Source organism: Schistocerca americana, chromosome 1 (genome assembly GCF_021461395.2).
Source record: "Schistocerca americana isolate TAMUIC-IGC-003095 chromosome 1, iqSchAmer2.1, whole genome shotgun sequence".
Classification (NCBI taxonomy): Eukaryota; Metazoa; Arthropoda; class Insecta; order Orthoptera; family Acrididae; genus Schistocerca; species Schistocerca americana.
In genome coordinates this window covers 381352861-381379633 of record NC_060119.1, presented here as the reverse complement: position 1 = coordinate 381379633, position 26773 = coordinate 381352861, and the positions used below count along the sequence as shown (strand labels likewise).

Sequence of the window (26773 nt, the reverse complement as noted above, 5' to 3'; positions counted from 1 at the left end):
GCACTAAAGGTGATTAGTGAACAAAAGGTGCTGTCGCTGTGTTGTCAATAGGACACACCACTTCTAACGAGTTCCACTTACCACTGAATAATGAGCAGTTGCCATGCATCATATGCCTCACTGTTTCCTTTATACCTGATGATACCACTTATTCTCATAGATGTAAAGGTTCTCAAATTGTTTCAAACAACTCACTTACCTAATCTTCTTCTTCATCTTCTTCTTCTTCTTCTTCTTCTTCTTCTTCAAGATTTAAATATTATGGTAGGAAATTAAGGTGGTGAACCTGGATAAAATGAAAGAACCAGGAGGTTGTTGAAAGTTTCAGAGGGGTTATTTGGCATCATTGTAGTGACACAGGAAAGATGTACAATAGAAGACGGATGGATGGTTTTGGGAAGTGAAATATGGATGATTGCTAGGTAAAAAGATTTGTGGCTGGCCTGAGAAATTAATTGTGACAATCTCTGTTTCCCCTGCAGGTAATGCCTGCTCTCATCAAAAAGACAAATCCCAGTAGAAATCCGTAGATAATACAGGAGATACTGAATATAACTGACAAAAGAAGAAAATATAAAAGTTCAGCAAATTAAGGAGGAGAAAGGTATACTGAGCTCTGGAAAATGGGATTGACAGGAACTGCAAAATGTTTAAGCAGGAATGGCTATAGGACGAATGAAAGGCCATAGAGCCGGCCGCGGTGGTCTCGCGGTTCTAGGCGCGCAGTCCGGAACCGTGCGACTGCTACGGTCGCAGGTTCGAATCCTGCCTCGGGCATGGATGTGTGTGATGTCCTTAGGTTAGTTAGATTTAAGTAGTTCTAAGTTCTAGGGGACTGATAACCACAGCAGTTGAGTCCCATAGTGCTCAGAGCCATTTGAACCAGCCAAAGGCCATAAAAGTATGCATAACCAGTGCAAAGATAGAAACTGCCTGCAGAAAAGTTAAAGGAGTCTTTGAAGAATAGAGAAGCAGTTGTATGAATATCAAGAGCTCAGATGACAAGCCAGTACTGACCAAAGAGGGAGAAACTGAAAGGTTAAGGAATGTGTAGAAGGGTTATAGAAGGGAAAGGAACTTGAAGACAATTTATAGAAAGGAAATAGGAGATGAATGAAGGTGGGATGGGATATATGATACTGTGAGAATAATTTGTCAGGGAACCAAAACACCTAAATGGAAACAAGGTCCTTGGTATTAGACAACATTCCTTCAGAATTATTGAGATCTTTGAGAGACCTGGCCATGAGAAAATTATTCCATGTGGTGTGCAAGATATGAAATAGACAAAATACCCCCAGACTTGAGGAAGAATGTAATAATTTCAAAGAAGACAAATGGTGACAGGCGACTATTATTGAACCATTGCAAAATAATGACACAAATTATTTACAGAGGGATGTGAGACCTGGTAGAGGCCTACTGTGGGAAAGATAAGTTTGGGTACTGGAGAAATGTAGGAACACACAAGGAAATATTGGACTTATTGTGGAAGATAGGTTGAAGAAAGGCAAACCTATGTTTTTAGCATTTTTTGATTCAGAAAAAGCTTTTGAAAATATGGACTGGACTTACAATCTTTGAGTGCTTAAAGGTAGCAGGGATAGTATGTGGGGGAACAATAGGTTATTTACAGCTGGTATGCAAACCAGACTTTAATTGTAAGTGTCGAAGGACATGAGAGGGAAGCTGTGTTTGAGAGTTCCAGATGTTTGATCTGTAGGCTGTGCAAACCTTGAAGAAAAATAACTGAAAATATGGGAACTTAAAGTTGAGTTAGAATACTTTTTTAAAAATAAGGTTTGCCAATGACACTGTAACTCTGAGACAACAAATGATTTGGAAGAGCAGTTGAATAAATTGATAGTACCTTGAAAAGAGATTAGAAGGTGAACATTAACAAAAGTAAAACAAGAGTACTTGAATATAGTCAAATTAACTCAGGTGACGCTGAGGGAATTAGATTAGAAAATGAGACATTAAAGACAATAAATAACTTTTAGGTGTTTGGACAGTAAACTGATGATGGACAAAGAAGAAAGGATATGAAATGCAGACCGGCAGTAGCAAGAAGAGCTTTTCTTATGAAGAGGAATTTAACATCTGATATAAAAAGTGTTAGGTTGCCTTATGAAGGTTATTATTTGGAGTGTAGCCTTGTATGGAAATGAAATGTGGATGATAAGTAGTTCAGACAAGAAGAGAACAGACACTTTTGTTGAAGTGTGATGCTATAAAAGAAAGCTGAAGGTTAAATGGGTAGATTGAGCAATTAATGGGGAGCCACTGAATCGAATTGGGGGAGGAGGGGGGTGGGGATTATTGCATAACTTGACTGAAAGAAGTTGTCAGTTGATAGGACACATCCTAAGCACTCTGATTGTCACCACTATTTTGTTGCCCAAAGTTGATTTATTAATATTTTGAAGTAAGTTAGTAATTTGGGCAGCTGATCACATTTTCACAGCACTTGCTATGCTGAGATAGTGACACACTACAACAAGAGATAGTGATGATCAAATTTAAATAACCAGTTTTATTAATCACACTCACTTTTTTGTTGCTCTTCTTTGTTGTGAGTTGATGGCTCAATATCCATTTCCTTTTTCTGGTTTAGCTTTTTATGGCTGTGTGGAGAATGATAAGATTACTTCTATGAAAATTGTGTATACACTTGTGGACTTTCTGGAGAATTACTCATACATTTTGTCATTTCACTTCACAATACAAATCAATAAAGCACACGTAACTTGTACTCCATCCTCCCACTTCAAACTCGTATAACAAACTAAACAAAAAACAAAGTTTTACCTCTAACAACATTAGCAAAGAAATTACTATCATACATTGATTTGTTTCTGCAAAATCATATTTGGAACATATGGTTTCACACATAAAATACAAATAATTTTGTGTGTGTGTGTGTGTGTGTGTGTGTGTGTGTGTGTGTGTGTGTTTTAGAAGTAAAAGTTGACATTTAAACATTTTTGCATACCATTGTAGTAGTGAATTTTTGGTTTTTATGTTTTCGGTATGTTATCGATAGTTTCATATGATCCAAGATCGGTTAGTACATTTATCTCACCATAATTAGTTTTATTACAACACCAAGAACTTGCTAATGGAAGGACACAGTAACAGTGATGGTAATGAAAAGTGATAATTAGTTTTATTACAACACCAAGAACTTGCTAATGGAAGGACACAGTAACAGTGATGGTAATGAAAAGTGACTGAACTAAGGAGACATTCTGTCTCATAAAGGAGTGAGAAATACTGGTTTGTAGTTGGACTGCTCTGTATAGATTCAGATGTGTACCATGAGCAGGAAAACTGACTGACTTTCATGCAGCAAGAGCAGTAGCATGTGGAGTAGTTAAAACTGGTGATTGATGAAAAAAGTTTCTGAACTCAGTACATCACTCAACTTAAACAATCAACATTTTTATCAACCAGAATGACCATTGACAAAAAAGAGAAACACAAGTTAGAGCTGTACTGAAAGGGGATTTCAGTGCATTATGTCTGCTTGTGTGTGTGTGTGTGTGTGTGTGTGTGTGTGTGTGCGCGCGCGCGCGCGAGAGCGAGGGTATACCTGTCCTTTTTTCCCCCTAAGGTAAGTCTTTCCGCTCCCGGGGTTGGAATGATTCCTTACCCTCTCCCTTAAAACCCACATCCTTTCGTCTTTCCTTCTTAGTTTTGAAGCTCTCTTTCATGGTTATCAGGAACTATAACCACTGTGACCACACAGGGTGTACTGTTTTCAGGAAGAACATAACTGAACAGTGGTTCTGTGCATGCCGGAACGTGCGGGAACCCTGCAGTGGCTGTAGCCTACATCGACCACAGGGCTGAGTCTGCTGCCCTCCGTCCAGGTGCACACTTTGTTTCCTCCCGTCAGCCAACCAGGCAGCCAGGACATTCAGCCCTTGTAGCTTCGAAAGGGTTAATCCCGATCGGGCCATTTAGCTCGTGATCAAATTTGTAGATTATTTGGGTGTGAAATGTAGAACACAGAGATGCCAGCTGGAGTAGCAGCAGTGACAAAATATGGATATGGCTCAATCTGTACCTGAGTTCATAAATCTTTGTGAGTGGCGAGTAATGGCATTGCAGTCTCTTGACAACATCTGACTAGGTGTTTTCCATAGGTGGTGAACAAAGGAAAATTTTTGGAAAAATATCTTACAGTTGCAAATTTTTGTGTAGTGGTGGAAGGGATTGTCATGATCAACATATTAAAAATCCCCATCAGTCAGATGTGAGCTTGGGGCTAGGAGAGGTAACTTCTTAATGTTTTTCTTAAACAATTGGAAAACTATTTCTTCAAGAGAAGTCGTTTCCCAATACAAAATTAAATTACATTAAATTTCCTACCAAAAAATGTCCCATTCCTTTATGTTAGGCGGGTATTTTCCATATTGTAGGGGATGGAAAGGTCACAATTATTAAAAGTGGCGTTTTAATGGTATAAAATTAATAACTATTGTTAAACAAAATGAGATAAGAACAGATATATTATGTGTGTACCACGTCTTGGTGCAGTAGAGCCGTATTAAGGGATGAATTGTGCTCTTGGGGTGTAACAGGATGGAGAGGAGGGATGGAGGGTAGAAGCCTGCGTTTCCCTTCTATATTTAGGTCTGCAAAGTGAAGAGCGAGCAGGTTATTCCCCACTCTATATACCATTCTGTGTCACAAGAAACAACTGCAGGTTGTTTCGAAAAGTCACACTTACCCGCCTCAGTGTGCCACGTGAATCACTGGTGATTCAGTGTGCAGGCATGCCCAGGTGGTGTCTATTTTCCACAAAATGTGGTAAGACTACATGAAATACAGATATGAGTTACTAATAATACTAATGCAAAAAGGCGTAGGTACATCTCCGCCTACTGTTATACACAGCTAGAGGTGAGGGGGAAACTGATTCTTAGTCATCCTGTACGGCAGCTGTAGCATTCTTCCGGGAAAGGCAACGCCCCCATCATGAGTGCTGCTCAATTTTTAGTTTACCAACAGACTAGACTAACACAGCATTTCCTGTCCAGTTTTCTTATGTGAGCAGACATTGTAACTTCACAGAGCTTGTGTTTATATAGAGGGAATTATTTTCACTTTATTAAATGAGTACCAAGTTGCGGGCGGATTTGTAATTGAAATGTTATGTATAATATGTACCTATAAACAATGGCTGCGAATTGTACTATTTATAAGTGTCATGATGTCAGTGACTGTTGGTGGGAAGTGGATTGGGTTGGCACCTAGCTGCTGTATCATTGGCAGTGTATTATAAAGCCATGTAACTGTGTTGTAATCACTTAGTGGTGAATTAATGAATGGCCAGTTAGTTGCGGCATTTCTTCCACCATTAATTGTGTTACTGGTAGACTGCACAAATCTCTCCCATTCAGGAATTGCTGGCATTTTTAGAATGGGCTGCACTAAGTGAAGCCACTTACCACACAACCACAGTAATATTTGAAGACTGTGTCTGATGGGATACAACTCATGTTCAAGTCTATAAGAGTAATTGGTTGAATGCACTGCTTGACTTATGTCGAAATATCTGAAGTCCCATAACTTAACTTCTAGGTGACCTTAGGTTGCATTAGCGCATTTGATACCTCTGATGTTCTGAAAAGTATTCTAGCATACATATTGACAGTATGTTACGCTTGGGGGCACACTCTTCTGTGTGGTAGTGAGTTGCAGTTTATAATGTTAAAGTTACATTATTTTCTTATGATTTAAGTGTTTTAACCATCCCTTACATAAACTGAAAGAACAATGGAAAATTTTCTTTACAAAGATTTTTATACAATGTTAATATTTGTATGTGTCATCCTTTCTGAGGAATTGTAGGTGCTAATTTTTCGGGAAATAGTTAAAATGAGTGTTTTACCTCTTTATTGTGTGGTCTTCCAGTCTCTGTAAATTTTAATTTGGAAGGAGTGGAGGTGATCTCTCAGGAAGGTGTCAAGTGAATTTTTTAATGCTTTTTTGAATAGGTATATTTTTTTATTTGTTTTTGGAGGATTTGGGGGTCACTATATTCAATCTCGCTATGACAACCCTGAGTTCGCTAATCCCTGTATCCATTTTGATGTTCGTTATTTGCTCAGGATTATTTGTTGCTAAGAGGTCAAGTGTGTTTTCACAGCTGTTGACTATTTGCATGGGCTCATGAACCAACTACCCAAAATAATTTTCAGAGAATGCATTTAGCTCAATTTCGGATGATGTATTGTGTGTACCTCCGTATTTAAACATACATTTTCGCCAGCATATCGATGGAAAATTAAAGTCACCACCAATTGTAATTGAATTAGTTGGGTACATGTTTGAAATTAAACTGAAGTTTTCTTTGAAACTTTGAGCAGTTGTATCACCCGAATTGTTAGGTCAGTGAAAGGATCCAAATATTATTTTATTCCAGCTGCCAAGAATAACCTCTGCCCATACTAACTCAAAGGAACTATCTACTTCAATTTCACGACAAGCTAAACAACTTCTAACAGCAACAAACACACCACCCCAACTATGTTTAGCCCATCCTTCTGGAACACCATTAGTTCTTCGCAAGCTAAAAAGCTGCCCAGTCCACAACACACTGCCCCCTGCTACCGGTGTAGTTGCCTCCTGCGTGTAGTGGACTCCTGGCGTATTCACCGGAAGCCGAAACTCAAAAACCCTATGGTGCAAGTGAAGGAATCGGCACCTTACACAGTCGGAGAGCCGTGTGAGCTTCTGATTCGGACCCTCCACTCAGCTCTATACTAGAGGTCCGCAATTGTTCCTGTCGACTATGCTGCTAATGTGTGCTCTGTTTTGATCTCGCAAGCAAGACTTAGTCTTTACATCTTTTAGCCACTCGAAACCAGAGAGAATCTCTTTCAATCCAAAGCAACACTCATCATTGGTAGTGATGTGTGCCATCACCTGCAGTTGGCTGGTATTCGGAAGGACCCGTTCCATGTCTGAATGGCTCCACCTGGTGTGCCCACCAAGTCCACATTGGCTTTCTTCTCTTCCTTGGCAGCCATATCCCTAAGGGACCCCATAATGCGCCTAACATTGGACCTCCCAACTGCCAATAGTCCAACTCTCTGTGATTGCCCAGATCTTGCAGACTATGATTGCCCGGATCTTGCAGGGTGAGAGGTTTCCTCTGAAAGAGGACAGGAAACTGCATCTGGCTTAGGGACAGTGCCAGCACAGACGACACCTGTTCATCAGACTAACTGGGGCAAGCCATACATGCGGCCCCCTGTGGAGTCTTTTGCCACCCTGCCCCGCCCCGAGGCGATCTCCCACTCAACCACGGGTGAGGTGTCAACCTCAGTGCGAGCAATGCAGCCCATTCTTCAACTAAATTTTATGACTTCAAAGATGTTGTCTTAGTTCCTATTGCTATTTTCAGTTTATGTAAGCAGTTACAAAATAATAATGTTTGTTGTCAAAAAAAGAAAAGTTTTCATCTTTCCTAGATACATTACGTTTTACATAACAGCTCACTTAATAGCTGCAAATAAGTACTCAGCTAATAAACTAAAAATAAAATGAAAAGTGAGGACTTATCATGAGGAAGTTGCCTTTTCAGTTGGAAAGCTACAGCTACCATACAGGATGACTGAGATTTAATTTGCACTTCAGCTGTGTATAACAGTATCGAGAAATTTACATAGATTCCACCTTTATGTGCTTCTTGCATCAGTATTAGTAATGTAGTGTTAACACACTTCATGAAAAATAAATACCCCCATGCATGGCAGTGCATTGTATAGCCACAGTATAACTTTGTTGAACACCTGTGGTTGCTTCTTGTGGTGTAGAGGGATAGAAGAGACTGGGGTATCACTTGATTGCTTTTCATTTAGTAGGCCTATGGACGAGGGAAGTGCATGACAATGATCAGGCTACGTAACTTTCCTCATGCGTTTACCCTCCACCCCTGCATTGTGCCCCCTATTGCACCCGAAGGACAAAACTTTTGCTTAACGAGGACACAACTTTTTCTTAACGAGGACACAACTTTTTCTTGGCGAGGGGACACAACTTTTTCTTGGCGAGGGGACACAACTTTTTCTTGACGAGGGGGCACAACTTTTTCTTGACGAGGGGACACAACTTTTTCTTGGCGAGGACACGGCGCTTGCTTTTTTGGCGAGTTTTGCTTAACATGGCTCTACTGCACTTGCACATGGTACACATATTTAATATTTGTTCCTAACCAACTTTAACATTAAAAAATAATCTTATACCATTATAACACTATGTTTGAGCAATCTGTGATTCTTCCTTCCCATGCAATATCGAGAAAATATTAATACTAGAGAAAAAGTAAATAGGATTTTTTTTTTTTTGGTAGGAAATTTGATGCAGTTTAATTTTGTACTGATAAACATTTTTGATAGAAGGTATGGTGTTTTGAGTTATTCAAGAAAAACACAGAAAGGTGACCTTTTAAGGACTCAACCCCACCTCTACCCCCACTTCCATGCTCACACTCCACTTATGGGGATTTTTAGGATATTGTTCAAGACACTCCCTCGTACCACTGTAGAAAAATTTGTGATTACACAATTTTTTCACCTATTTGAACTTTATTAGTCTTCTTCGACTGCCAGGTTCACAAATCTGGAGACGTGCTGGTCAGGGCAGAAGTTAAACACTTTCTGTATTGGTTTAGGACAAGACAGATCAGAACAGAATAGAACAGACAACATGTCGTCATACATTGTGTCAATGAAGGATAGTGTCTTGGAGACATCAGAGATAAATCACAGCCAATAACCCTCAACCCCACCTCCCCCCCCCCTTTTTTTTTTAACATGTGCTATCATCCTGTCCCTTTTCTTTGTCAGTGTTTTCCATATGTTTCTTTCTTCACCAATTCAAAGGAGAACCTACTTATTGCTTTCTGCATAAATTCATCCAATTTTGGCTGTGTGCCATATCTCAAATGCTTCAATTCTCTTCTGATCTGGTTTTCTTACTGTCCATGATTCACTGCCGTACACTGCTGTGCTTCAAATGTACATTCTCAGAAATTTCCTCCTCGAATTAAGGCCATGGTTTGATAGTAGTAGACTCCTTCTGACCAGGAATGCCCTCATTGCCCTTGTTGATGTACTTTTTATGTCCTTGCTTCATTTGACACGGATTATTTTGCTAATGAATTCCTTAACTTCATCTACTTTGTGATCATCGATTTTGATATTAAGTTTTTTGATATTTTCATTACTGTTTCTTCTCATTACTTAAGCCTTTCTTCAGTTCGCTTTCGGTGCTTATTCTGTACTTGTTAGACTGTTCTGTACAAATCCATTTGTATGTATGTCAACAAGGGATGGGTATCTGGTGTTAGGAGGTGGTTGTAGGGTGAGAAATTAGAATTGGCGAAGTTCACTATTGAAACCAAATCATGGCAGCATTTATTGCCTGCCCCTGAAGGATACAGAAATGAAGTCTGAAATGCCTTGTACAAGGTGGGGCCCTCATTGCTAGAGTGGACTGGAAGGTAGGCCTGGATAGTCAGAAAGCTGACTGAGAAGAGAGCAATTTGCTTTGTCCACATTCCTCAACTCACCCAAGGCTTCAACATGACCGATGCCATTCCTGTGATTGGTTTCATCCAGTATAATTCGTTGTCTTACAGCGTCAGACAGCTGCTGGTCAGATTACCGCGTATGTGAACCAGAGATTGCAATATGGCAACGTTCATTTGTCTTGGAGCCCCCACACACGAATGTTAACATCATGATACTGTTGTACACAAAGCTAGACTTGTTTTAAAAGATTTCAATACTGCTACTCCCCTGTCCAGTGTACGAGGGGAGACCCAAAAGTAACTGGAATCATAATGCTGCACATCGTGTACTTGTAGTAGCAGGTTGCGCTGCCAGAGGGTTGTAGTAGGAGCTATGCTGCCACGCAACGTCACCCAACAGTGAGAAGTATGATTTCTTTGGCAGTTCTTTGAGTGTGCGTACAGTGCAGGCGTGACATGAGGAAATGGCTATTTCTTACGAACAACATGCGGCAGTGAAGTTTTGTTTCTTGCTCGACAAGAATGCAGCAGAAACTGTTGCAATGATTCAGACAGCCTACAAAGGCCATGCTCTTAGTAAAACGCAAGTGTACGAATAGTTTTCTCGGTTTAAAAAGGGAGAAATGGTGGTCGAAGATCAGCCCCATTCCGGTTGACCGTCAACTGCTCTAAGCGAAGACAGCATCGACAAAATCCGTGGTCTCATCAGTGAAGATCAACGCAGGACAATCGACCAACTCGAGAACTTGTCCGGGTTGTCCTGGAGCTCAATTCAGCGCATCTTGACCATCGATTTGGGGATGCGAAGAGTGGCAGCAAAATATGTGCCGAAGCCTCTTACCGGAGATCAACGGGATCATCGTGTTCAAGCCTGTCTCGAAATGGTGATCCACATTTTTTCAACAAAATCATTACAGGTAATGAGTCATGGTGCTATGGGTACAATCCAGAAAGTAAACAACAGTCATCACAATGGAAGTCACCTGGCTCACCTCGACCAAAAAAAGCTTGACAAGTGAAATCAAATGTAAAAATGATGTTGATCTGTTTTCTTGACATCAAAGAGATCTTACACCCTGAATTTGTCCCTGAAAACCAGACAGTAAACCAACAATTCTATTTGGAGGTTATTAAACGGCTTTGCAGAAGCTTGTCGCGAAAAGTCCGGCTTTGTGGGATTCTGGCGTGTGGTTCCTGCATTACACAACACTCCCGTGCACATGGCTCTCAGCATTCGCCAGTTTTTGGCTTCACGAAGACGTCTACCTTGACCCACGCGCCCTATTCGCCGGATTTAGCACCCTCGGACTTCTTCCTATTCCAGAGGATGAAACGAGACTTGAGAGGAAGCATTTTGCGGATGTGGAAAACGAAAAACGCAATGTCATGAAAGTGCTAGCAGGTATCAAAGAGGACGAATTTAAAAGGTGCTTCGAACACTGGAATGAACGTTTGGACAAGTGTATTAATGCTAATGGAGAGTACTTCGAAGGAGATTAAGGTTGTATTTGAAAGCAATAATGTGTATGCTTCCTAGAAATAAATTCTGGTTATTTTTGGGTCCCCCCTCATATAAGGCACTTCTTTGTCTTCACATATATCTGGGCTGCTGGTTATGGGTAACTGCAACACTGCTCACTTGCCAACTGTATGTGGCACTCCAGCCTTTGCCACAGTGTCTTTCTGAATACATGCCTAGCTGTAAATAACCCCATTTTCCATCTCACTGACATGGGATGCGGGTGTACAATTCTGCATGGCCAAAAGAACAACGCATCTGTGGTCCTGTAGGACACTGCATGTGATCCTTCAGAACCCATTGATTTCACATTCCTGAGCATCAATGTTGTTGTAGGATAAACCACAGTCTCGATGAGCAACAAACCTCCTGTTATTAAATTCCAGCATATGCTAGTAGATGTTTTTCCTTTATGCACAATCTTCTCACAACCAACCAACATTCAGTTGTGATTTCTGAATGAAAAACCCACTGATCCACTGCATAGTCTATCCTTATATATATGCAACATAGGTGGCATAACTCTTATCTGATTTGTGTGGATGCTGTGACGTGAAAATATTTTGCAATCCAAGTATGTAAAGTACTTCATTGCAGTTTCACATTTTTGCTTGCTGCCTTCATGGTATTTGAATTTCAATTGCCAGCAGTGCGGCAGTGTATTTTAGGTGACAATGAGACTTGTATGGTGCAAAATTGTTCCCTATCGTTTAAGTTCATGATTAATATTTTTCCCCCCATTGCTAGTGGCCTATTGCCTTCTCCTTACTACTGCATGTGTGTTGAGGTCCAGCATATTGTCTGGGACCTAATCTCTTCCTCTCTTTTTATAAGCCTTTTCTTTTTTAATGCATGTCCTATCCAGTTTTGGTTGTGTCTCCAAATTGGTCCTTAAAGCAGATGAAATTTGTATTTTTGTGGGGAGATAGTTTTGGACACCCCCACCCAAAAACACACACACACACACACACACACACACACACACACACACACACACACACAGGGAATCAGCCACTCTATATATACATTAATATGAAAAACACTTATAGCTGTATATTATACATATCTAATGTAAATTGATTATATTTTTTCACTCTGTTACAGAATCAAAGCATGTACCTCTCCGGTCATCAAGGTCAGCAGCAAAGGTGTGTTAATGAAAGATTTTCAAAAATATCCAGTTAATAACTTCAGATTTATCATATAACTTTTTGTTGTGCCTGTAGCATTATGGGTAGGATGTCAGACGGGATATGACTTGGAAAAGGAGAGGCACCACAGGACTTTTCAATTTCCACTGTCTATACTTTTACTAATAAATTCATAAAATATTGTCAGCATGACCAGGAAGGATTCAGGATTCACACTCATAGCAGTGGAAGTTAAAAAACATAACAAAATAATTTTTTTTACATGTGAAATTTCATCATTTTTTCACTTACTATTGGCTGCATTTGTTGGTATAGGTACACTTTTCTTCATAAGTAAGACAGATTCTTCGATGAATTTTGCACAGCATACAAACCTTACTTACAGGTGTATGAAACTCTAGAATTTATTTAATGTATGAAAAAATGAATGAGCTGTTACATTTTAAACTTCATGTTTAGAAAAAACTCAACGTCTATGTTTAATTATCTCAATTTTTACCGCAGTTTTTAATAAATTTTAAAAATTCTAGTGTTTCTTACACCTGTAAGTATTGTTTGTATGCTGTGCAAAATTCATCGAAGAATCTCTCTTAGTAATGAGGAAAAGTGTACCTACAGCAACAAACACAGGCAGTAGTAAGTGAAAAAATGAAGAAGTTTCTCTGTCTATATCCGGATCCCGCTCCATCTACTGCCGGGTCTGGGTGCTGATGAGTCCTCTCCATTTGGCTCGGTCTGTCCACCACTTTTCTTCCTCCACTTGCTGCCAGGTCACACCTCTCCTTTCCACAGATATTCTCACTCCCATTTTCCACCGTGTTCTTGGGCGCCCTCTAGGTCTTTTTCCATCCATCTTTACTTCTTCCACAATTTTGGGGAGTCTCTGCCCATGCATCCTCTTAACATGCCCATACCATCTTAATCTCTCTCTCTCTCTCTCTCTCTCTCTCTCTCTCTCTCTCTCCCTCTCCCCCCCCCCCCCTCCCTCCCTCCCCCTCTCCCCACCCCCCTCCAATTTCTCCTCTCTTACTTTCTTGTTTAAGGTCCTGTCTAACCTCTACATTCCTTAATCTGTCCATTCTTGTTTTTCCCCTAACTGCTGTGAGAAATTTCATTTTCCCTGTTTGCAGTCAGCTCCAGTCCCTTTCTGTCATTGTCTGTCTTGCTCCACCATAGGTGACAGTAGGGAAGTAATAATTCTTACACATAAGGAGTTTTCCTTTTTCTGAAACTTCCTTATTCCAAATCAGGTGTTTTATTGTTTGGTAGAAATTGCCTCCCTTCTGTAACCTCCTATTAATTTCATTGGTTATTCTTCCCTAAATAAGTGATACTTTCTACAACTTAGAGTGGCTCTCCATTCAAGGTAATATTTCTGTTGATCCCTTTCTATCTTCCAAATACCATTACTTCACTCTTATCTTTATTTATTTTTAATCCATACCTTTTCATTATTTCCTTCCATGCCTCAAGTTGTAACTGTACATCTGCCCCTTTATCACCCCATATTACCATATCATCTGCAAAAATCCTCTTTTTGTCTTTTTCTTTTACTATTTCTTTAACTGCCCTATTCATTCCCTCCATCACAACATTAAAAAGTGCAGGAGATAGAATACGTCCTTGCTTAAGTCCTTGTCTTATTTCGAAGTATTCAGAGTTCCCCAATGGTGTTCTGATTCCACAATTGTGTCCTCTGTACATTAATGTATTCGTCTTCTATATCTATCTTCTTCATTTCTTCCCAGAGTCTTTCCCTGTTAACTGAACCATATGCCTTTTCTATGTCTATAAAAACCATTATTGCCCTTTTGTTATACTCCCAACTTTTTTCTAACAGTTGACAGATAGAAAATATCAGGTCGATTGTGCTTCTCCCTTTCGTAAACCCATGCTGTTCTTCACTCATCACCTTTTCTATCTTTTCACTTATTCGACTTGGTAAAATTCTTTCAAAAATCTTGGCTGTATGACTCATAAGGGTTATTCCTCTGTAGTTTTTACAAAGTCTTTTATTGCCTTTTTTGAAGATGGGAACAATGTCTCCTCCAATCGTCAGGGATTGTACTATTTCTCCACACACTTTATAGTACTCTATACAGCCACTGCATTCCCACTGGACCTACTGCTCTTATCATGCTGCTTATCATCATACTTCATCAGGTCCTGCGGCTTTTCCCCCATTCATCTTCTTCATAGCTATTTCCATTTCTTCCAGTGTAATTTGCCCACATTCTGCTTCCCAACTTCTCTCAATTTCTCCATTATTTGTTGTTTGCTCATGTACCTGCTCCTCAACGTTTAAATGTTTCTTAAAATGTTCTTTCCAGAGATCTTTTATATTCCCTGGATCTTCAATCACGGTACTGTCCCCTGTTTCCATCTTTACTGGTACTTCAGAAGCCTTCCTTTTAATTTTCATCATTTCATAGAACATTTTCTTATTGCTTTTCACATCTTCTTCAAGTTTTTTTTGTAAACTCTTCCCATGCCTTTTTCTTTGCTGTTCCCACTATTTCTTTGCATGTCTTCTTTTCCTCTATATATCTTTTATGGTCTTCGTCATTTTTAGTTTTCCACCATTTTCTCCATGCTCCATTTTTTCTTCTAACTGCTTGGATTGTGGTAATATCCCACCGAATTGTCTGCCTTACTTTTTCCTTTACAGGTGTTGTACCACATACTTTTGTGGTGCTTCGACTAAAGTGTCTTTGAATGAACTCCATTCTTCTTCTACATCGCAGGAAACTTCTTTTGGGAATATTTGTGTGATTAATTCTCCATATTTCTCAGCACTTTCACTCTCCTTCAGTTTCCAATCCCGTATCCTCACCACTTTCTTCTGTTTTCTATTTTTCACACACTGATTCATTTTCCATTGTCCCACCAGTAATCTGTGGTCTCCATCTGCACTCACACTTGGAATTACCTTCACATTTGTTACTTTCTCTCCCCATTCCCTATTACTACAATATAATCAATTACGCTCTTGGTTCTTCCATCCCAACTGTATCTGGTGATAACACAACTTTCTCTCTTCATAAACCAGCTGTTTGCTGTTTTCATTCCATTCCTCTGGCACAAATCCATGAGTCTTTCCCCTTCTTCATTTTTGCCTCCATATCCAAAACATCCCAACACTTGCTCAAATCCGTTTCTGTCTTTGCCGACATGTGCATTAAAATCTCCCGTCACTATATTAGCACACTCTGTATGGTTTTCCAACTCATTTTCAAAGTCCATCTTCTCTTCTTCGCTACATCCCACTTGTGGTGCATAAATCTGGATTACTTTTAGTGCCTTTTTTTTTGGAATCTCAGGTTTAAGATTATGATCCTGTCCGATATATATCTCACACTTTCAATACAGCTTTGTACATTCATATTCACCATCACTGCCACACCATTTCTTCCAAACCTGTTATTCCCACTCCAGTACAGTTTTCCTCCTCCTCTCAAATTCTTCGCACCTTTTCCCTTCCACTTAATCCCAATATAGCTAACTTTCTCTCTGTTAGTACATCTGTCATTTCTTCCATTTTTCCATTGAGGGTTAATATATTTAGGTTATTTTTTAGTCCGTTTGGTTTCATCTTCTTGTGCTGATGAATATCATCAGGTCTCCCATCATTCGCACCAGTACTTGGAGAAGCAGTGGGGTCAAATTTTGAGTGGTTTGTTCTGAGGCTCGTCTGTGTTTTGAAAGCAATATATGAAGATTTTCGTACAGGCTTGCTAGGCCTAACACAAGAAAGGATTTTCTGTTGCGGTTGTCTCCCTTAGCCTTTGGAGTTCCTCCACCACCACAAGGCAGTGGTTCCCTTTCTCATTTAATCCCCAGATAGGAGGGTCGCCTCATCTGCCAGCTACGCCATTCCGCAGTCTTCCTTCTCCGCCGTCACTGCCATTAAGGTCTTCGTCTGTAACCGTGGGCATGGGTTCCTTGTTACACCCCACGGGATTGGGTGCCTGTCTGAACTCGGCCATCCTAGCCTACTGAAGTGTAGGATGGCCACACCTGCGATGTGGACACACCAGACAGGAATTACCCCAGTGGAGGAATAGGAAGCGGACCCTATCTCCCTGGAGCCGGGTTAATGATTGTGTATGGTGCCGCAAGCAAAGGTTTCAAAGTTTCACATGTAAAAACATTATTTTGTTATGTTTTTTAACTTCCACTGCCACCATGAGTGTGACTCCTGAATCCTTCCTGGTCATGCTGACAAAGTTTTATAAATTTATTTGTAAAAGTATAGACAGTGGAAATTAAAATGTCTTGCATTGCCTCTCCTCCACAAAGTTGTCCCATTTGACGACCTACCTCCCTTAAGAAACCAAGTACATTTCCCTGTATCAGGTGAAAGTAAAAGATTATTTTGGCCAACATTTTTCGTTGGATACAGATGCAATAATAAGTAATATTTTTATTGAATTGCAGCACCAGCAACACCATAATATTTTTATTGAATCACAGCACCAATTACTCCAAAGTTTCTCTGCAACTGGTTTCTGTCCTTAGACCATTTTCAAGCATACACAACATGAGCCCCTCTCGTCAGTTGGAGTCCACTAGACTTCCTGATGCTCTTCAAGTGGCATGGGGCTCCCAATGTTCAGTTATGAACACTATGAAAATGGCGAAAGGACTGAAACTGCTTGCAATTTAATTAAAATATAATGTAAGTTACACTATTAAATTGTTGTTTGCATATTCAGCACTGCACAAAAGCTTTTGTTGGTCTTCTTAATACCACTTAGTATTTAGCTTTCATGTGTGACTTAGTTTATGTTTCACTTCTATACTGTTTTAAGCTAATGTATGGCATGTGCGCATGATACATTTTATTCGATAATAAAGTTACATAGTTCCTTGAGATGCTTGTTTTACATTAATGTGATTTGTAATGTATGTAAGCAAAGGAATAGAGGTTAAAATTTTATGCTGCAATGGGTTAAGCACAAAAGTGCAGTGCATTGATTTCAAAATACAAAATATTTCATGCAAAAGTCAGTAATGATGCTCACTGCAGCTCTGTATTTGCTGTAGTACTGAAATTATATTTCTAAATACTTCATATGCCATTGTGCATGGAAGGAACTGACCCAGAGGTTGATTGCTGCAGCTGAGGCAGCAAAATGTGCAGTGCTTGGCCTCAGGGAATGTTGGTATTAATGTTGCATAGTATGAAACAGTGGACTAACAATTTGTGCTAAAAGATTACAAGGTTATGAGACTTCCTTCGACAACTGACTGTAATTTCTAGTTATTGCACAAACATGTTGCAGTGCTCACTTCACATGACATAATTTACATGTTGGCATAAAGAAATCAAATTCTGAAAATATAAGAGAAAAAAGTTCGGTGAAAGCTATGTGCTTTGCCATGTTGCTTATTAGAGAGGCTATCAAGAGGATGCATTCCAATTTGTCAGACACATACTGACAGACTGTGATACCAACTATGGAATGTTCACTGTACTATTCATTAAGCAATATCTGTGAATTCTTCTTCAGACCTCCATTTCTATTGATAGCAGTTCGAAGAATATCAAGGCAAAGATTAGTCATACACATATAAGGCTGTTGCAGATAGACTAGTCATGGTGTGCAGTGATGACAGGTAATCATAGCGTCGGGCTTTCCAAGGATGATGTATGAAGCAGGAAACTTAACAGGATTATTAAAGTTTTACAATGGCCTTGCTGGCCAAAAGCTTTATTTGTGACAGTCGTTTTGTTGTGCCCATCTTTGACTTGGTACCTCTGTTATATTGTTAGTAGCAATTTTCCTTTTCATAAAATTGTTACATTCCATCCTGGATTTGCCGTTGTTTAATAATATGAAAAGGATAGTCTGCTGCTCACCACAATATAGAAGGCATAGAGTTGCAGAGCGACACAATAAAAAGGCAGCTAATCATTTAAGCTTTCAGACAAGTGTGTCATCCTGAAACAGGACGCGCGCGCACGCGCACACACACACACACACACACACACACACACACACCTTTTACTAATGTCTCTGGGGTGGGTGGGGTAGAGGCATGGGGCTGGGTTTGGGTGGGCTGTAGTTGGAAAAGGGGGGAGGGGGTGCAAGAGAAGGTGGAAAGACTGTTGATGCATTAGTGTAATAGAAAGTGTGTATAGTGCTGGAGTGGGAGAAGGAAAGAGGTTAGCGAAATGGGGAACAGGGACTAATGAAGGTTGAAACTGTAGGGAGGGGTGGGGAGTTAAAAGAACAAAGGCCATATTGTAGGGAGAGCTCCCACCTGTGAAATTCAGATACACTGGTTTTGTTAGGAAGGATCCAGATGACTTTGGCTGTGAAGTAGTCATTGAAGAATTCCTCCCTCCCTCCCTCTCTCTCTCTCTCTCTCTCTCTCTCTCTCTCTCTATCTATCTATCTTCCATGCTCTCACTCTGACATGCCTTCTACTCCACCAACACACTTACAGTATTTTCCTCTTCTGTATGTATCCCCTCTCTCTTTGCTCCCTCCCCCCTTCCTTCTCTGATTCTGGCCCTTGCAGTCCTTCCTGTCTCCACCATGTTCTTGCACACTCCCTTAAGTAGCTCATAGGCTCTGAATTGCATACCTTTAGAGCTACGAGCACTTATTACTCTCTGTTACTGTGAAACACATTTCTTTTGTCGAACAGGTGCTCATAGCTCTTAAGGGCCTATGTTTACTGGACAGTTTTTTCTGGGTTTGGTCCCTGTTACCTCCTCCCAAAATATGGAAAGTAAAAGAGCTTGCTGTAAAAGAGATGTGTTTCACACTACTGTAGATGAACAAGTGATCATAGCTCTTAGGACACGCCTTTTTGGAAACCATGTTTAACAGACTTTTCTCTTGTTTTGGTGCAAGGAACTTATCCCCAAAGTTTGTAAAAGTGTTTTTAAACATCCTGTATAAAATTAACTGACAAATTGAAACTAAATGCCAAATTCCTATATATGTTGCAGGATTAGCATTCCTGGAAGAAGGGGTGTGACAGAAAATAGCTTAGTTACATCATGGATGATTGTTTCCAAAATGAGGACTTGGGTGAAGTTTAGAAAATAGAAATGAGGACCTGGCAGAATTGAAACTGGGATGGCAGATCCGGTGTGCCATGCATGAAGAGTTCTGCTCAGCGGTTAGGGTGATGTGTGGGCATCCAGGGAGAAGTAGTTTTAAATAAGAAGAAAACTCTGTTAAAAAAATGGTGTCAGGTTTACTGTTCATTTAGGAATACATATGGCGCAGCTGGGGAAGACGCCATGCTGAGGGGGCCATTATGGCCAAAGTTCAGAGTGGATCATAAAATAGAGATAAAAGTTTTGTCGAATTGTGATCTAGCAGCAGAGAGTGAGACGCGTCTCGACCTGACATCAAAGACCCTGTGTGTACTTTTTCCTACGCTTCCATTGGTTGAGGGTTGCAGGCAATGTTTGGCAACGTTTCAAGTTTGTCATCAGTCCTTACTGTGGGAACTACACTCAGCTCGACATCACAAGCTGGAGGGTGCATGAGCTGCACGAGAGGTCTTCCAAAAAGCAGCACGGTTACCAAAGAAACCAGTTCGAGAAAAAAAGATTAACAAACCACATCAATTCCCTCCAAATGTGTGGCAACCTGAACTGTTCAGTTCTTAAGAGCATTTCCCATGAATGTTCCCATTCTTTCATTTCACTGTTTGTATTTAACATGTTCGTGTTGGCCTCTGCCATCAGTGGGTCATGCTATATCCTCCCATTGGGCAGCTTGTACCCCCAGTGGTCCACACTAGCTCAGTGTCAGTCAGCCTGGTCCCTACCAGTCACTAGTGGACATTCCAGCTTTCATGGTGGGCATTAGGAGGTTGGCAATTAAAGAGATTTTCATAAAATTTGGCATAAGGTATCTGCTTAGTGATTTATTATTATTATTATTATTATTATTATTATTATTATTATTATATGTGTTAAGCTGTTCAACTCTGCTTTAGAAATTTTATAAACTATAGTTAGTTCCGTGGTTTATAAATCACCATTACTGTGGAATTGGTGGGCGGTTAGAAAATTTTACTACTAACAAAGATACAAAAATGGGTGGTAGTTAAAAAAGGTCGACTACCCCTTCACTAGATTCACCCATTGGGCAGCATGTACCACTGGGGGATCACACTCGACTCTACCAATTACGCTACCAGCAATACGCTAACATACGGTTATTACTTATTAGCCAGGTGCAACGAACAGCTGTGAATACAATTTTGTGTGATCTTTCAACAAGAGAGCTCTCTGAACAAATGATGTTTGACAATTAGTGTAAAATTCTTTTATGTGATCTCTTGTTATTTTAAAAGAGCAAACTGCTGTCATTTTCAGAGTAATGGTTCAGCCCAGAGCATTTGAATGCAACCAATGCTCCACAATGAGAAACAGGAAAAACAGTGCCACCAGATGAAGGAAACCATGAATATGCGTGCCACCCCACAATGACTAACACAATTGTCAATGCTGAGCTGCCATTGTTTTAAAAATAACAAAGAATTGTGAAATGATAGTAATGTTGTATCCAGTAGTGTCACCAATTGATGGTAGGCAATGAAAACCTCCTAACTTCGTTTTCTTAAATTTTGGAGGAGAAGCAAAAACAGTTTGTTAAAGAACAATGTAAAATGACACAGAAAGTTGCTGTATGTGTAACTGTATTGTAGAAGTCTAATATTGACAGATTAGAGAAATCTGCGCACTTCCAAATCTCTCTCAGATTATGGAGTTACTGGTTATTGGAATTAAGAGATTTCCGCAGACAGATGCGAGGTTTTCATTACCTACCATCAATATAAAGGTCATTTGTAAGAAAAATGTGACCAGCAACCATTTTACTGAGTTCTTTCTTAAAGTTGCCACATATGACCTGACACAAGATCAAACTGAAACTTGAGAGATTGTGACCCTTATGTTGAAGAACTCCAGCAGAAACGATTGCTTTGTGTGGATCTGTCCATTCTGAATCAGATATGCCTTTTTCTGAAGCTGACAGCTATTTATTTGTATCCAGTTAAACCCAATTAACTGCTTACAGGCATTATTCTTCTACTCTGTTTTGTTCTGATATGAATATTTGAATCAAGTGATTCTCCAGTAAAATTAATAACTCTTAAATCATAAACTGTGCATTGTACTGCATTTTGCACTTGGTGGAAGAATGTGCTCAGCAGAAGGGGAAAAATTGCAAAAGAAGAAATTCTAACAGGATAAGTAATAAAGAATCAACAGTATGTATGTTTATGTAATAAGGAAACAAAAAGATGGCTATATATACACACAATTTGCTATCGTCAAAATATTAATTCTATGGCTTGTTACAATTGACCATACCAGAGTTTCTTTTCTTTGGGAAACATTCCTCAGCTTCAACTGTGCATTTAATTTACTAGTAGGCAAAATCGCTACTTATGTTGTTTTCAACTGTGTCAACTTTGTTTGGTTGAAATGAGTGGCTTCTGCTTAAAAGTTGATCGCCCAATAGAAACATTCCAATCTGTAATTCTACACTGTATATTTAGCATGTCTTAACGAAATATTTCTATTTTGACTTTATTGGTCAAAAGCTGGCAGTAGTTTAATGTTCATTGCTGTTATCATGTTAGCTGATATTTCTATTTACTTGTTGCTCATCTAATTGATATCTTCCAGGCTGCAGCTACAAAAATTCGGAGTGCTGTAGAAGCAGAAAGTGAAGGAAACAGTAAGAAGAGAAGATGCATTGTAAAGATAGAACGAATAAGTGCACCTCAGTCGGTTTTGGATATAATTGTTGAAGAACAGGAGACAAATAACATATCACCCAATGTGGCAGACACACTTGTGAAGCTTGAAGTTGCCAGTGCTACAGTGAATGATAAACCACATTTAGATTGTCAGAAAACTATTAGCAAAGACAATAACGGAGACTCCCCATCTTCTGATCACCAATCCCCTTTCCAGCGAGGTGTTGTAGCAAACTCAACTTTTGTTCTTGATGTTGTCCAACCAGAAACAGTGAAGTGTCTCTTACCAGAAGTTAGTGATAAACCAAACAGAGACTGTGAAAATTCACCAATAGAAACTGTACAAAACAAAAGTGGCACTGAACTACATAGTACTTTTGTAATATCTACAGGAAATGCAGATGCTGTTTCTGACAAGCTGGAAGAGTATAAACAGTTGAATGCATTAACAAAGACTCCTGAAAAACAGATGGTAAACTTGAACGACAATAAGACTAAAAAAAGGTGAGAAAATTAAGTATTATAGAGCTAGCAGGCTGTCAGATGATGATGATTAAAATGTCCATTGACACATGCTGTATGTCAGAATTACGGAACACATTAAATAAGGAAAAGTCAACCACTTGTCTTTAGTTGGATGCAGTGTGTTGCATACACATGAAATGGAAAATAGTATTTGTACTAGCTTTTGACCTCTTCTACATGTACATTGACACTCCCCAATTCAGCATAGCAACGTGACTGAGAGTACCCTATACCACTACATTTCCTTTCCCGTTACATCGCAAGTAGAATGAGGGGAAAAACAACTGTCTATATGCCTCTGTATGAGTCCTAGTTTCTCATATCATATATCTTCGTGGAGCTTATGCATAATGTATGTTGGAGACAGCAGAAATATTCCACAGTCTGCTTCAAACTCCAGTTCTCTAAATTTTTTCTCGATAGTGTTCTTCTAAAAGAACATTACTTTCCCTCCAGGGATTCCCATTTGTAGTTCTGAAGTATCTCCTTAACACTTACATTTTGTTCAAACCTACCAGTAACAAAGCTAGCAGCCCACCTCTGAATTGCTTCTGTGTCTTTCTATAAGCAAACCTGGTACAGATAACAAAAACTAGAGCAGTACTTAAGAATAGGTCACACTAGCGTCCTATATGCGGTCTCCTTTACAGATGAACCACACTTCCCTAGAATTCTTCCAATAAGCAGAAGTTGATCATTCACCTGTCTTACCTCAATCCTCGCACACTTGTACGATTTCATATTGCTTTGCAAAGTTACCCCCAGATATTTAAACAACGCGCCTATGTCAAGCAGGATGCTGCTAATGCGGTATCTGAACATTACAGGTTTGTTTTCCCTACTCATCTGCGTTAACTTACATTTTTCTACATTTAGAGCTAGCTGCCATTCATCGCGTCAACTAGTAATTTTATCTGTCATCTTGTGTCATCCTACAGTCACTCGACATCGACACATTATCGTACACCACAGCATCATCAACAAATGACTGCAGATTGTTGCCAAATCAGCTCACACCTTTTTCCTAGCAAAAGTACACACATTCACACAACCAATCAACCACAGACACACTCCTCTGACAATGGGAATGTGCATTAGGGTTTCTGCTTGGTTGTGTGTGTACTTTAACTAGAGAAAGAGCAAGAACTTGAAAGTTAGCGTGAATAATGGATTCTGCTACATGTGTCTGCGCCCACACATCAGCCCACTATAGATGAGATTTCCCTTATTTTACACATTGTTCCATTCAAGAATTGCCAGTATAGACATAAGTTAATAGAATAATGAGCAGATAAGTAAATTGTTGCCAATGGCCTTGCCACAGTGGTAACACCGGTTCCATTCAGATCACCGAAGTTAAGTGCTGTCGGGCTGAGCTAGCACTTGGATGGGTGACCATCCGGTCTGCCGAGTGCTGTTGGCAAGCGGGGTCCACTCAGCCCTTGCGAGGCAAACTTGAGGAGCTACTTGATTGAGAAGTAGTGGCTCCGGTCTCGGAAACTGACTTACGACCGGGAGAGCAGTGTGCTGACTGCATCCAGTGACGCCTGTGGGCAGAGGATGACACGGCGGCCGGTCGGTACCGTTGGGCCTTCATAGCCTGTTCGGGAAGAGCTTAGTTTTTTTAAGTGAACTGTTGGTCCAGGTGACCCTGAGATTACTGTGTGTGTGTGGGGGGGGGGGGGGGGGGGGGAGATTATTGTTATATTTAAATATATGTTTAAACTTTGGTGATTGGTGTAATGGTCATAGTTTCTCTCTACATCAACCCTCCGCTATCTGGTATCTGGGAGTTGAAGTATCCAACAAAAATTCTTTCAGTTTCATCTACATCTGTACTCTGCAAACCACCATGAAGTGCACGGCAGAGGTTACATCCCATTGTACCAGTTATCAGGATTTCTTCCTATTCCCCACACTTATGGAGTGCTGGAACAATGATTGCTTGAATGCCTATGTACATCCTGTAATTATTCTAATCTTGTACTCACAGTTCCTATGTGAATGATACGTAGGGGGTTGTAATATGTCCCAAGAGTAATCATTTAAAGTCAGTCTGCTAACAAAGTTTCAAGAACTTTCTCAGGACTGTTCACATCTATCTTCCAGAGTCTCCCAGTTCAGTTTATTCAGCATCTCTGTAACTCTCCCCCAGTACCCAAACAAACCTGTGACCATTTGTATTGCCCTCTCTGTATGCGTTCAATATCCACTGTGAGTTCTATTTGGCAGGGGTCCCACACACTAGAGCAGTATTGTAGAATGGGTCGCATGGGTGATTTGCAAGCCATCTCCTTTGTAGACTGTATTTATTTCCCCAGTATTCTACCAATAAACTCAAGTCGAGTGTTTGCTTTACCTACAACAGAAGCTATGTTCACATGCATAATTAATTTGTACTTGTCTGATACGATTATTTACCGCTTCCAGACTCAGTTTCAGTTCGTTAAAACAATTCTGAGAAAAGCTGTATTGCATCAGGGTAGAGCCTGGGGTGAGTCGGGCCTCTGTTGTTGAAAAATGTGTTTACAGGTTGTGGGCAAGCTGATTACTGAGTAGAAGAAAGAATTTTCTGTCTGCAAAGTTGTAGGTTACTGCAGGGTGTACACACCCAGGGACAACCAGGAACTCTAGGAAAAATGTGGGGTTTTTTTATTCAGGGAAAACTGGGAAATAGTTAAAATTCCAGGAATTTTTCGTTGTTTTAGTTTTCAGTTAAATTTTTGTAATTTTGACTGGTAAGAGCTGATACCTGAACAAAGAATTTCACTTGAGCCCAATGCTGCAGAGGAATACTGCAGCAGTAAAACATAAATGAGAGAATAACACCAAAATGAAACTGTAGTTGCAAAGAGAATGCGCCATTTACAACAACAAAACATAGTATATACACAAGTGTCTGCTGACAACAAAATGTGTCAAAGGCTTCAGGACGAACACTATACAATACTTTGTAACAACAAACTGTTTTCGTAACAGGTCGCAGGAAAATCTTGTGAATGGAATTTCGAAAAATGTCACTTTCAAAGTAAATTTTCTTATACCCAAAAAGAACTGTATTTTGTGTGAAAATGCCCGATGAATTTCTTATATCCTGGAGTATTTGACTCTCATTCAGAACTTAAATCTTTCAGTAACAGCCACTTAGAAAACTTTTGGGGCCATTATTTAAAATGTTACTGGTACATTTGTGTCTGATATATCTCAGAGGGTAACACATGCTAAAAAAGATCGAGCTTCAAGGTTAGTTTTTCATATTTCTTTTGTTCTTTCATAGATTACAAATTATGTGCTAACAATGGCAAAAAAAATATAATTATTCTTAAAAAAGTACAAGGTAAGCTCTATAGCAATTTCAGCGATACCTGGCTTTTCTATGGAAATCTCGGAGTGCTTGAAGGAACATGTGTTCATTCAGGTTGCCCACTAAATGTTTTATCCACAGCAGTGAAATTTATAATTGTGCTTGTCAGAAGTATTCGGCTGCTGCAGTTTAAGTTGTGCTCTTGGGATCCTGCCTAACCACACCCTCAGGAGAGAAAAAAAAGATGGAAAAAATTTTTGACAACTGATATTACACGTGAAAGATTAATTTAAACCATCAACTTTTCCTATTTGTGTGTTCTAGCTACACAGCAGTGATACTGCTATTGGCTGACAACAATTCGTGTCCTATGCTCTGAATATCTGCTGCCATTGGCTGGCAAGTTCCTTTGACATGTGCTATGATTGACTGGCACAATGCTTCAGAAGCTACCATATTGTATTAGGTGGAATTGGTGTTCATAATTTTGTAATATGAAAATACGCAGTGAACATGTTGCTGCACATCAAAGACCTTTTCATAATACATTGTTTTTTGCTAGGTTGCTATATTGGTAAGCTGTTACTGTACATCCAAGCAGCTAAGAGAAGTCATAGTAACTGAAAGAGGAATTCCCTGTGCATCTGATTTCACTTATTTAAAACTGTAAGGAACTTGACGAGTTCATAGTTCAAAGTTTTTTTGCCTCGACTTATTTTTATGTACCCTTTGGATAGTATGGCGTTTTCTGTTGGTCACGAAATCACACTGCTGTTGGACATTGTGAGTTAAACTGTGAAGAATACACATTGTTTCGTGTATATCTTGCAGACTCTCTTGAGTAGAAGTAATTTTTGTCAGTATTCTTGAATAAAAGCAGGCCGGCCGGAGCGGCCGTGCGGTTCTAGGTGCTACAGTCTGGAGCCGAGCGACCGCTATGGTCGCAGGTTCGAATTCTGCCTCGGGCATGGATGTGTGTGATG

General features: G+C 39.8%; 1 protein-coding gene and 1 pseudogene across 2 annotated transcripts in view; both read left to right on the top strand.

Moving 5' to 3' along the window:
* Positions 1-26773, top strand: part of LOC124601234 (calponin homology domain-containing protein DDB_G0272472) — a 142059-nt gene that overhangs the window by 52689 nt on the left and 62597 nt on the right. For both annotated transcript variants that reach the window (XM_047136229.1, XM_047136227.1), the window contains 2 exons: positions 12174-12217; positions 21888-22465. In XM_047136229.1, the coding sequence (XP_046992185.1) occupies positions 12174-12217; positions 21888-22465 (622 nt within the window). The remainder of the gene's footprint in view (positions 1-12173; positions 12218-21887; positions 22466-26773) is intronic.
* LOC124555775 lies at positions 23792-23909 on the top strand (annotated as a pseudogene).